This window comes from Cervus elaphus, chromosome 12 (genome assembly GCF_910594005.1).
Source record: "Cervus elaphus chromosome 12, mCerEla1.1, whole genome shotgun sequence".
Lineage (NCBI taxonomy): Eukaryota > Metazoa > Chordata > Mammalia > Artiodactyla > Cervidae > Cervus > Cervus elaphus.
The window spans coordinates 40,775,562-40,788,665 of NC_057826.1; the positions used below are offsets into that span (position 1 = coordinate 40,775,562).

A 13,104-nucleotide genomic window follows, 5' to 3' on the forward strand; every position below is an offset into this window, starting at 1 on the left:
TTTTTTATTATTATTTTTTTTTTCCAGTGGGTTTTGTCATACATTGATATGAATCAGCCATGGATTTACATGTATTCCCAATCCCGATCCCCCCTCCCACCTCCCTCTCCACCCGATTCCTCTGGATTTCATTCTTTATGAGAATACACACACAGATAGACACAAACACAACAGACACACATACAACTGACAATTACTTTATGCATATAAAAAATAGATTTACTTGTCCTGGAAATTATTCTGTTCCACTCAAATATTTCAGAAGCATGGTTTCTCAAAAGAATTGAACATTCTGCTAGTCTTGATTCCATGGCCATAGCTGCATCATCTACTCGCAGGACATTTCCCCACAGATGTGTATAAATGGAAGTAAATGAACTATCTTGTTTTATTTTCTTCATAGTGTGTAACAATTCATCACTTTCCCATAAATGGATTTCCTTTGGCCAATGATCCTGCAGAAAATGTGAGACAATACAACTCAAATCAATTTTTTAAATGAATTTAAAGAGTTCAAAAATCAATGAGCTAGAATTGAAGTTTTATTCTACAGCATGATTTTTATTAAATGTATATTTTTTAATTTGTAAAAAACCTTAAACTTTAGAAGTTTCAAATGCTTTACAAAAACCTTTCTTCCTGAATCATTTGAAAGTAAATTGCTTACTTGACTGATGCCCCTATCATCCTTGAATACTTGAGCATTTGTTTCCAAAGAACAAAAACATTCCCCTACATAGCCAACTATAACCATCAGAATAAGGAAACTGGCATTATTACATCATTCCTATATAATTCTCTGAGATTACTTGAGTTCATCAACTAAATCAATAATGCTTTTTATGGTAAAAGGATCTAGTTCAGTTATCACACATTGCATTTAAGCATCATATGTCTTTAATCCCCTTCGGTCTACAACAGCTCCTCAGTCTTGACCTCTATGTAATTAAAGCCATGAGTTCATACTGATAAATCTAATTCCAGTTCCAAACATTCTAGTTTTCTCTTTTTCCATATCATAATTACCATTTCCAAGAATGAAAAACCTAACTGACATTATCTTAAATATATGTACTGATTTGATCAATCTTTTCAGGTAACCAATCTCTCCTATCCACTGCTAGACTCTTCAGTATATGGATGCCCTTCTTACTCTGCTTAGGCTCTGACTTTCCAAACCAGGCCACAGTCTGTCTCTGCATTTCCTGGAACCACCTCCCCACCCTGGTCACACACAAATACCATCCTCACCCCTTTGGACTCAGACACCTGTGGGGTCACATGGATACCTTCCCCATGGTGGTAGAGTTCAGAAAGCCTGCTCTGGGTGACCACAGAACATTTCCTTCCCCTACCAATGTGGATGCTGCTTTGTTTTGACCCCCAGATGGCTTAGGACTACATTGTTCAGGAAGGGAAGTAGAAGAAGGAAAGGGAAGGGAAGGGGAATCACAACATTAATATCTGCAAATCTAAACACAAGATAATCTTTTGATTGAGTTGTTGAATACCAAAACAAAGAAAGATAATGGACATAATGAAATATGTTTGTGAATAAGAGAATGCTTTCTGGAATAGTAGCAGTTTTCATAGGATGAAACTCTTTTAAGAAGAATGTGGGTAAGATATTCTGGGCATTTAGCTTAAATGGGAATAAATCTGAAGTCTGCAGATTAGAAATTTTAAATTTTGCCTTGGCCTATTCTACTTCCATTTTTCTTCCTTTAAAAGATTCCTTAGTGACTTAGTGAAGTTGCTCAGTCGTGTCTGACTCTTTGAGACCCCATGGACTGTAGCCTACCAGGCTCCTCAGTCCATGGAAATTTCCAGGCAAGAGTACTGGAGTGGGTTGCCATTTCCTTCTCCAGGGGATCTTCCTGACCCAGGATCGAATCCAGGTCTCCCGCATTGCAGGCAGACACTTTACCATCTAAGCCACCAGGGAAGCCCTAAATTCACTATATGCTGTAATGGTAACAGGTACCTGAATAATACCCAGAGTTTAATGCTGAAAAACTCCCCCAGCAGGACCTAGGTCCCCCTGCCATTTTGGAAAAAGAGAATTTTAGATGCATCAATGCGCTCTCATGAATCCTACAAACATACATCTTAAACAAAACACATAACCACCTGGGGAAGTTTTCCAGACTTCCTTAAAATCTGGATATTATGTGTCAAAAATACAAAGATCTCTGAAATATAAGATATGATCACAAGATACACTCCCTGGAGACAAACACTGTCAAATTAGAATGACAGCCACATTTGAAAACATAGTCCTTATGTTAGGGGTCATCCCGATTGTTAGGGAAGTTAGGAAAGTGGCAAGAAGCTAAGATGGAAATGAATTTGGGGAAAGTGGGGAAAGGCTTAAATGGAAATGAACTTGAACAGATTTTACAACATGCCTGAGGGTTTATGAAAATACACCTTTATGTCAGACTTGAGATATTACAACTCTTATTCAAGATATTGAATTATACTATATAATTATACTATGAATAAAGTATCCTGAAATTCTACAGCTTGATTAGATTATGTTTTCTCTAAATACAGAGATATATCTGGTTAATCTATAAAGGATAAAATTAAGATGCTTATCTTTTTTAGTGCTTTTCTCTTTAATTTTATAAAATGACTCTCTTAGTTATAACCGGAAAAAAAAATTGGTAATTTTGAAATTTAAAATATTACATTTTAAGGAGGTTGATAGATGAGTGGTGGCACTTAAAGTCTTTATAGCTCTAACAATATGTGATTTTAGAATATATTTTTTAAAAGGGCTGTTTCTAAAAGTAATTTCAAAAGTCTATTGTAATTCCAATCAAACTCTCAACAATTTCTTTTGAAACTTTCAAAGTAATTCTAAGGGCAATCAAAAAGAATTGCTGTATTTTCCTAAAGGAAAAGGACTGATATGTGTACCAGTGGTGACAGCCCCATAAAATAGGATATTCTACTCACCAAGTTTTGAAGCTTTAAAAATTCTTCAATGTTCTTTGGAGGTTCTTGCATTTTCTAATGAAGTAAAATCAATATTGTTCATTAACATAAATTCAGATTGTTTATAGGATGGTTATACTTAATTTATTTAAGTACATTATGATAATAGACTTCAGTTATAATTTTCAGAGCTGTAAGTAAGATACTGTAAACTATTCTCTTTGTAAAGTTCTTGTACTTTGAAAAGGGACAGAGATTGATGTTTAAATTCTGAGTCTGCAAACCAAATTCTATAAAAGGCCTCCTTCTCATGCACTTTTCCTACAGAAAAGCTACATATGAATCCTGCTCAATGTCCTCATTTCTAATTCCATCATGAGTTCCAAGATATTTTAGGCTATCTTGGACAGTGTCTACAATAAATTCAGAGTCAATAATATATAATAACATTCTCCTTTTACTGATGAAATATTTTAAGAGGCACAGAAGTGACCTGGTGAAAATAAATCTTTTAATGTTTCAAAGTAATAAGTTATAATCCCATTTTGTTAGTTTCTTTGTAAATTGAAAATGTAGTCTTTCACCAGACAGATTAATTTTAATCCAGACATTTTGCTATTCCTTGGAGACTGCGTACATATTCTTTCTCCTGCTTAGAAGGATCTCTGTTCCAAACTCTCTTCCTTCAATTCATTCTTGACCTATTTAACTCTTATATCAAACATCAAATTAAAAGTAACTTTTCTAGGAAGGTTTCCTAGGTCCCTCAAAGATCCTTTATGGTAACAACAGCAGATCTGTTTCTCTATGAGGACAGAAAATGTAGTGTAACCACTGCTGAAGAGTCAAAATTTCATGTAGTGGCTGGCCAATGGTTGTAAATTATGCACATAAACTGGCAATATTTTTAAATTAATGAATAAATGAGTAGATTAATGTCAAAGAAATGTGTAGGTATTCTAAAAAAATAATAAAACCATTTCTAAAGAATGAAAAACCAATGAGAAGGCAAAAATAACAGGACTTCAGGGTATCCTAATATAATACCCTAATGCTCTGAAGATGACATGTCTGAAAAGACAATCTTACAGTTTAATTTACTAGAACATACTTCACATATCAATAGATACAATGATCAAGATTACAAAATCACAAGGCCATGCTTTGCAAAATGACTACACATTTGAGGTGGAATAGAATATTTCATTGTCTTAATACTGTTTAAAATATGTGAAGAATATAAGTAAATATATAACAGATAATACAATAAGAAAATAAAGAGCATATGTGATAGTCATTATAAAAAATAAGCATACAGAAGCAAAGATGTGTAGAGCTGTCAAGAAATTTTATGAAAAACATGTGGCTTTAGGTCTAGTCAAACTGAGAAAATAAAAAAATAAGAGATGGTGTGCACAGAATACTGAAAGACAAAAAAAAAATGTTCATGATATAGTATCTTTAGGGATAGCGAGAATAGCAATTTTACTAGAGGAAAGTCAGCAGTATTTTTTGAAATGCACAGAATACAAAGTAATATAATTACAACAATTTAAATGGTATCCTTTCTCCCTGCCTTGTAATGGATGTCAAACCACTTCTAGAAGAAAGCACTAAAAATACCCACATTTCAACTAAAGGGAATTAAGTGAATTAAAGAAATGAAATGTGCATATGAAAACGTCAGTTAATTTCAATATAAAATTCCAGAGTTCTCTAGGGGAAATGTTAGAAGGAGGTGAGGCATAAATTAAACAGGCTTATGACCTTGGTAGGATGTAGGATACAAAATGCTAATATTTCCACAGTAACACCAAGAAAATCCTGGACCAAATAAAAATATTACTTTTCTATGGGGTTCGTGAAAAGTGGTGGATGCCACTAAGCAGGACTATATAATTTGTGACAATTTAGAGTCCCAGTGCTCAAAAAATAAGAATTTTAAGATGGTAACATCAGATCACTAAACCTAGTGTAGGGTCCTTCCTATCAGTAGACGCATGCAAATGCACAGCTTGCAAGCCCATGAAGCTGCCCTCATGGGAAACCCTGGTGACCCAAAATCCCAAAAGAAACATCTCATTTATAAGTAAGTATAAAGTTGTGGCAGTTCCCTTACCTGACAGTGAGTTCTGTGCGGCAATTGTTGTTGGTCTGCCATGGGGCAGTAACTTTGAAGAGATGAAGAGAAATCAGCTGGGCTTCAAGTGTCTGCATGAGCTGGGGAACAGACTGGAGTCTGAAAGATACCCAAATGAAAAAAAAAAAAATGACTCAACCAAATAGTCCCTTCCCAGGTGCCCACACCTTGCTTCTGAATTTTGTCAAGAAAGCAGCAGTAGAGGAGGGGCTGGAAAGATACAGAACCTAGACAAGCCAACACATGCTTATAGTACTTGGGTTCCAGGAGCCCAGACAGAGTTGGATCCAAAGGTGAACTGAAATCATCTAAAACTTCATTCCACATGTGTCCCAACTCAACACTGACAAGTGATAAGAGGTGGCTCTCAAGAGGGAGGTTGGAGGTTGAGTTAGTCACAGGTGAGCTCAATCTAATTAGAGCTACAGTCAATCCTAAAGCCCAACTCAAATCTAGGAGGATTTAAAAAAATCAGCCTCTCACTTGAAGTGCTAAGGAGAGAAAAAGGCTTATGCTCTCAAAACTAAAATTAAATTAAACTTGAGTCTCCACAATTTTTTCCACATAATGTCTAATACACAATAAAACAATTTCAAGACATACGAAGAAGGAAAATGGGATCCATAATCAAAAGAAAATATAGTCAATACAAACCAATTCACTGAGAATCCAGTCATTGTAATTAGCATCAAGGACTTTAAAATATTATAAATACATTAAAGATTTACATTATAGGTTTGATTATAGTGCATGAAGCCATGGAGTATTTTAAGAGTAAAATTCCAAAAAAGATACAAATGAGAATTCTAGAACTATGCAAACACTAAATATAAGAAAACTGGTGTCTATATTAATATCAGACAAAGTAGACTTTAAGACAAGGAAAATTACCAGACATAAATAAGGTTATTTCACATTAACAAAAGGTTAGTTCATTAAGTCATACCAATGACAAATGTGTCTGCATTTACTAAAAGAGCTTCAAAAGAAAGGTAGCAGAAGTTTATAAAACTAAAGGGAAATACAGGTGTTGACCTACACCTTGCAGGCCTGCAAGCCTTGTAATTGCTTCGCTGTGAGACAGAAGAAAGAACCTGTAAATGGTGACAGAAACATCAACAGTATGAAATCTTACAAGTCCAAAGTCCTGGAGCTACACCTCAACCCAAAAGGCAGTCTGGACATGGCAGTAATCTTCACTGTTCCAGGAAAAGGAGGCCACCTTTACAGGGGCAATTAACCTCAGATTGGCTTATTAGCTACCAGGTAAACTAGCAGAGGTGGGTCCTTTGCAGCCCCACTGGCTAATGAGGGCAAATGTTTCCCCTTGATAAACTAGCAGGTAAAGCTACTTTGGTCCAAGGATTAGAATAATAACCAGCTGGGGAAGGAACTGGTTGAGCAGGGGATATACAAAGAAGAGGAGAACTGCCATTTTGAGGGGTCTGATCATACAACAGGCAAAACCACAGTGATAGCTGGAGATTTTAGCATATTGCTTTGAGTAACTGATGAATCAAGTACACACACACACACACACATCAGTCAGGAGATTTGAACAACATTATCAAGCAACTTAACCTAATTGATATTTATAGAACAACTAAATCTCACAACTGTAGAATACACAGTCTTTTTAAGTAATAAAACATGGAACCTTCACCAAGATGGACTGTACTGTAAGACAAGACTCAAAAATTCCTAATAATTGAAATCATTCAGGGTATATTCTCTGACCATAATAGAAAATAGTAACAAAAAGATAACTGCTGCTGCTGCTGCTGCTAAGTCGCATCAGTAGTGTCCGACTCTGTGCGACCCCATAGATGGCAGCCCACCAGGCTCCCCCTTCCCTGGGATTCTCCAGGCAAGAACACGGGAGTGGGTTGCCATTTCCTTCTCCAAAGCAGGAAAGTGAAAAGTGAAAGTGAAGTCGCTCAGTCGTGTCCGACTCTTCGCGACCCCATGGACTGCAGCCTACCAGGCTCCTCCATCCATGGGATTTTCCAGGCAAGAGTACTGGAGTGGGGTGCCATTGCCTTCTCCGAAAGACAACTAGAGAATCCTTAAATATTAAATAATCCATTTCTAGCTCAAAGAGGAAGCAATAAGAAAAACTAGAAAATTTTCTAACTGAAAGATAATGAAAACACAATGTATCAATCTTTATGGGATACACCTAAGCCTATGCTTAGAGGAAAATACAGTGCTAAGAAAGCTAAAAAAACTGAAAAGAATTTAAAAATAAGTAGAAAAAGGAATAAAATATATGAGAAGACAAAATAAAAATATGAAAATAGAGAACTCAACAAATTGAAAGTTGGTCTTTTAAAAGATTTTTAAAAAGATACTTGAGTAGGTTGAATTTTAAAAATGTGAGAAAAAAATAAATGACCAATACCACGAAGGATGAAAAGGATGCCATTAGGGAACCCATACTGATTAAATGACTTAGGGGCATATAATTTAAAACTTGTGTCAGTAATTTAACAACCTACATGAAATGGGCAAATCCTTAAAAACAATAATCACCAAAACTGAAAGAAGATGATAAAGCAACTTTCAAAAATAGAGGGAATCCTTTCTTATAAAGCCAGTATAACTTTGACAACAAAATCTGACAAGAAGATTACAAAAAAAAGAAAATTATAAACCAAATGTCCCTCAAGAACACAGATACAAATATCATTAGCAAATTACTAGCAACTTAAGGAAAGTCAGGTATAAAAAGGATACGTCATGCTCATGTGTGATTTACCCTGGAATTCCAAAATCAGTTATAATACTTTAATATTGTCTCTAATATATCATCAGTGTGGAGTAGGATTCAGAGCTATGAGATGTGTGGTAATCTTTAATGCCTGAATTTCTAGATTCTATGTAATTGTTTAAACTGATTTTTACTCAGAATAATGACACATTACTCAAGATTCATAGAAGACTTGAACAAAAATATTTTACATTTAGGTATTTTAACTTTAAACCTAGTATTTTCAAAACACAATTCATGATCATTGCTAGAAACACAAGTCCTTAGTAGATAAACCTTATTCTTATTTTTAATTATAGAGGTTTCACAATTATCCAGGTTTGAAGTCTGAATTATCTTAAACTCTTTCTTCTGCTTCATTATCTCCTACATCCTTTTTATCTACACAATTCCTTTAAAATATCTTTAATCATGCCTACTTTAACATTTCTAATATTAACATAATAGTTTCATTTATGGCTTGTTTTTATCAAGTTATATGTGCAACATATTTTTGCTAATATTTTTGTTAAAGTAAAACACACATACAGTAAATTGCACACCTCTTAAGTGTATGGATTGATTTTTCAATCTTTCAATCTTTCATTAGATTTATCCCATTGTATACTCCTATTTTATGGTATGTTTTAAATGTTTAAGCCACAAATGAATTTTAAACATGTCCTTTTCTATGGTTTCTTGATAGTTAATAGAAATATAAATGATTTTTCTGTTTAAATCACCTATATTGAGGTATAATTTACTTACTACACAATTACTACGTAAAAAAATTACCATTTTAAGTGAAAAATGCATACACCCATGTAACCTTCATTACAGTTAAAATGTACAGCATTTAGGGATTTCGCTGGTGGTCCAGTGCCTAAGACCCTGAGCTCCCAAAGCAGGGGGCTTGAGTTCAGTACTGGTTCAGGCAACTAGATCCCTCATGCCACAACTAAGATTTTGCATGCCACAACTAAAAGATACTTCATGCCACAACTAAGACTTGGCACAGTTAGATAAATAAACATTTTAAAAAATGTACCCTTGAGAAGGAAGTGGCAACCTACTCTAGTATTCTTGCCTGGGAAATCCCATAGACAGAGTAGCCTGACAGGCTACAGTCCACGGAGTCGCAGAGTCAGACACAACTTAGCAACTAAACTACAACAACAAACACAATCAGGCAGATTGTGATTTGGGGAAATGCCTCTTGATGGAAATGTGGCATAAAACAGAGTGAAGTGACCTAGCAATATGGAATGTAGAGTTTTGTAAGAAATTAAAATTTGTGTAAAGAGTCATAATTGCAAATATTCAAATAATAAAGTCTGTGGCTAAAGAAAAAAAATTGTGTAACATTTTGTTGTTGTTCAGTGTCTAAGTTGTATCTGACTCTTGCGACCCCATGGACTATAGCACGCCAGCCTCTGTCCTCCACTGTCTCCTGGAGTTTGCTCAAATTCATGTTCATTGAACTGGTGACATTATCTAACCATCTCATCCTCAGCTGCCCCCTTCTTTTGCCTTCAGTCTTTCCCAGCATCAGGGTCTTTTCCAATGAGTTGGCTTTTTGCATCAGGTGGCCAAATTATTGGAGCTTCAGAACTAGTTCTTCCAGTTAATATTCAGGGTCAATTTCTTTTAGGATTGACGGGTTTGATCTCCTTGCTGTGCAAGGGACTCTTAAGAGTTTTCTCCTGCACCACAATTGGAAAGTATCAATTCTTCAGGGCTCAGCCTTCTTTGAGGTCCAACTCTCATATCCATACATGACTACTAGAAAAACCACAGCTTTGACTATATGAACCTTTGTCTGCAAAGTGATGTATCTACCTGTTTTTTAATATGCTGTCTCAATTCAGTTCAGTTCAGTCACTCAGCCGTGTCCGACTCATTGCAACCCCATGAATCGCAGCATGCCAGGCCTCCCTGTCCATCACTAACTCTCAGAGTTTACTCAAACTCATGTCCATCGAGTCAGTGATGCCATCCAGCCATCTCATCCTCTGTCGTCCCTTCTTCTGCCTCCAATCCCTCCTAGCATCAGGGTCTTTTCCAATGAGTCAACTCTTCACATGAGGTGGCCAAAGTATTGGAGTTTCAGCTTCAGCATCAGTCCTTCCAATGAACACCCAGGAGTGATCTCCTTTAGGATGGACTGGTTGGATCTCCTTGCAGTCCAAGGGACTCTCAAGAATCTTCTCCAGCACAACAGTTCAAAATATGTTGTCTAGGTTTGTGATAGCTTTCCTTCCTAGGAGCAGGTGTATTTTAATTTCATGGCTGCAGTCACCATCCACAGTGATTTTGGAGTCCAAGAAAATAAAATCTGTCATTGCTTCCACTTTTTCCTTTTATATTTGCCATGAATTCATAGGACCAGATGCCACGATCTTAGTTTTTTTGAATGTTGAGTTTCAAGCTAACCTTTTCACTCTCCTTCACCCTCATCAAGAGGCTCTTTAGTTCCTCTTCACTTCCTGCCATTAGAGTGGTATCATCTTCATATCTGAGGTTGTTGATATTGCTACTGGCAATCTTGATTCCAGCCTGTGATTTATCCATCCAGGAATTTTGCATGATGTACTTTGCATATAAGTTAAATAACTAGGGAGACAATATACAGCCTTGCTGTACTCCTTTCCCAGTTTTGAACCAGTCAGCTGTTCCCTGTGTGGTTCTAACTGTTGCTTCTTGAGCTGCATACAGGTTTCTCAGGAGGCAGGTAAGATTGTTTGTTATTCCCACCTCTTCAAGAATTTTTCATAGTTTGCTGTGATCCACACAGAGGCTTTTGTATAGTCAGTGAAGCAGAAGTAAACGTTTTTCTGGAATTCCCTGCTTTCTCCATGACTCAACGAATGTTGGCAATTTGATCTCTGGTTCCTCTGCCTTTTCTAAACCCAGCTTGTATATTTGGAAGTTCTTGGTTCATGTACTGCTGAAACCTAGCTTGAAGGATTTTGAGTACAACTTCGCTAGCATGTGAAAGGAGCGCAATTGTACGGTAGTTTAAAAATTCTTTGGCATGGCTCTTCTTTGGGATTGGAATGAACAGACATTTAGATCACTTCCAAAATGTTTCCTTGTGCTATTTTATTGTTGATTCCTACAACTTCATGCAAAAATATCCCACCACTGGTGTTAGGCCACACTAATCTGCTTTATGCAACTATAGTTAGCTGTAGATTACCTTTGCCTGGTCTAGACTTTCATAAAAATGGAACCATAACATAGCATACTCTTTTGTATCTGGTTTCTTTTGTTCAACATAAGATTTCTGAGAAATATCCAAGATCATCAAATATTAATGCTGAGTAGTATTCCAGTGTGTGTGTGTGTATGCATTGACTTGTTAAAAGATTCGCGCTAAGAAAAAAACTTGCTATTATAAATGCATACAATTCTGTGGATACATTTTAATTTGTCTTAGGTGGCTAGAAAAGGTGAATAACTTATGACAATTAAAGAAATAGAATTCTTAATGAAAATCTCACAAAGAAAACTCCAGACTCAAATGGCTTCATAAGTAAATTCTATCAAAGATTTAAGGAAGAAACCACACCAACTTTACTCATAATCTTGCAAATAACAAAGGGGAAAGGAACATTTCTAATCATTTAATATTTGTTCTCCTATATGTGATGTGTCTTTTCCTCTGGCTGCTTTTAAAATATTCTCCTTATCACTGGTTTTCAGCAGTCAATCGGGTTGTTTGTCCCTCCCTCCCTCTTTCCCCAATCCCCCCTCTCCTTCCTTCCTTAATTCTGTCTGGATTAGCTGAATTTCTGAACATGTCCATTTATAGTTTTCATCAATTTGGATAATTATCCATCATTTTGATTCAAATGTTTTTTTTCTTTTGCCCATCTTTCCTTCTGGGACTCCAACTGCATCTGTGGTAGATAGTTTGAAATGGTCCTACAGGTCATTAAGATTGCTGGGTTTTTTTCCAAACTTTTTTCCATTGTTTGTCAGTTTGGATAAGTAATGCTGTTAGGTGATCCAGTGAAGTCTTCATTTCAGACTTTATGTTCTTCCCTAGGGCCTACCTTGAAGACCTAACCCTCAATGTGACTATATTTGGAGATGGGGCCTTTGGAGAGGAAATTAAATTTAATGAAGTCTTAAGGGTGGGGCCTTAGTTCAAGGAGAGTGCTATTCTTATAAGAGTAAGAGGCACCATGGGGATCTTTGTCTCCATGCATGCGCAAAGGCTATGTGAGGACACAGTGAGAAAGCAGCCATCTAGAAGCCAGAAAGAAAGGTCTCACCAGAAACCAACACTGACAGCAACTTGGTTTTAGACTTCAGGCCTCCACAACTGTGAGAAAATAAATTTCTGTTAAGTTACCAAGTCTGTAGTATTCTATTATAGCAGCTAGAGCAGACTAACATAGATGCAATTTCTCAAAATTGACACAGTCATTGAAATTGTTTATTTCCTTTTTTATCAGTTTTGGTAAGTTGTATTTTTCAAGGAAAGCAAAAAATGTCAAATACCTTGATATAAATATTTGTTCTTAATACCCTCTTATTATTTTTATCACGTGTAGGATATTACCACTTTCATTCCTGATATTTGTAGTTTGAGTTTTCTCTTTTGACTTGGTCAGTTTAAGGCTTTTCAATTTTATTAATCTTTTCAAAGAACCGATTTTGGCCTGTTGCTTTCCTCTAGTGCACATTTGTTTTCACTTTCATTGATTTCTGTTCTTATTGTCATTAGTGCCTTTTATTCTACAGATGTTTGAAAATTTTCCAATGAAAAATCTGATCCTCTTATGAAGACACATTGAGCTTTATATCACTATTTTAATCTTTATTCTTCAATACAAACAGAAATCCAAGGCTTATTAGATATTTAAGGAACAGCTGCAAAATATCAAAAAAGATAAAAATTAAAAAATAGAAATTGGAGAAGATAACTGAAAATAAAATCTGAGAGGATACAGATAGTATAGGGAACAGAAGGAAACTTTTAAAATGTCTTTAAGATTCTTAGAGAGAGATGATAAAATAATGCATCCCAGAAAGAAAAAAACAGTATTTTATGAGGCAATAGGGAAAAAATAAAAGGTACAAATATAATGATATAAATTAATTAGTCAACAAAATGTTTATGGGGAGGAAGCTGAAGAAATGTTCTGGAAACTAGAATAAAAGTGTTAAAGTTAAGAATCAGAGGTTAAAAGATAAGAATTTAGATGATTATTTCCAGAAAATGACTTTCAACCTAGAAATTCAAGTATAAATACAGACAGCC

General features: G+C 35.6%; 1 protein-coding gene across 1 annotated transcript in view; it reads right to left on the minus strand.

Moving 5' to 3' along the window:
- The window catches only part of FAM227B (family with sequence similarity 227 member B), a 221,168-nt gene that overhangs the window by 204,231 nt on the left and 3,833 nt on the right, over positions 1-13,104 (minus strand). Inside the window, exons 2-4 of the mRNA XM_043920925.1 lie at positions 5,063-5,182; positions 2,965-3,018; positions 224-455 (exon numbers count right to left, since the gene is read on the minus strand). Coding sequence (XP_043776860.1) covers positions 224-455; positions 2,965-3,018; positions 5,063-5,104 — 328 coding nt within the window. The 5' untranslated portion in view covers positions 5,105-5,182. The remainder of the gene's footprint in view (positions 1-223; positions 456-2,964; positions 3,019-5,062; positions 5,183-13,104) is intronic.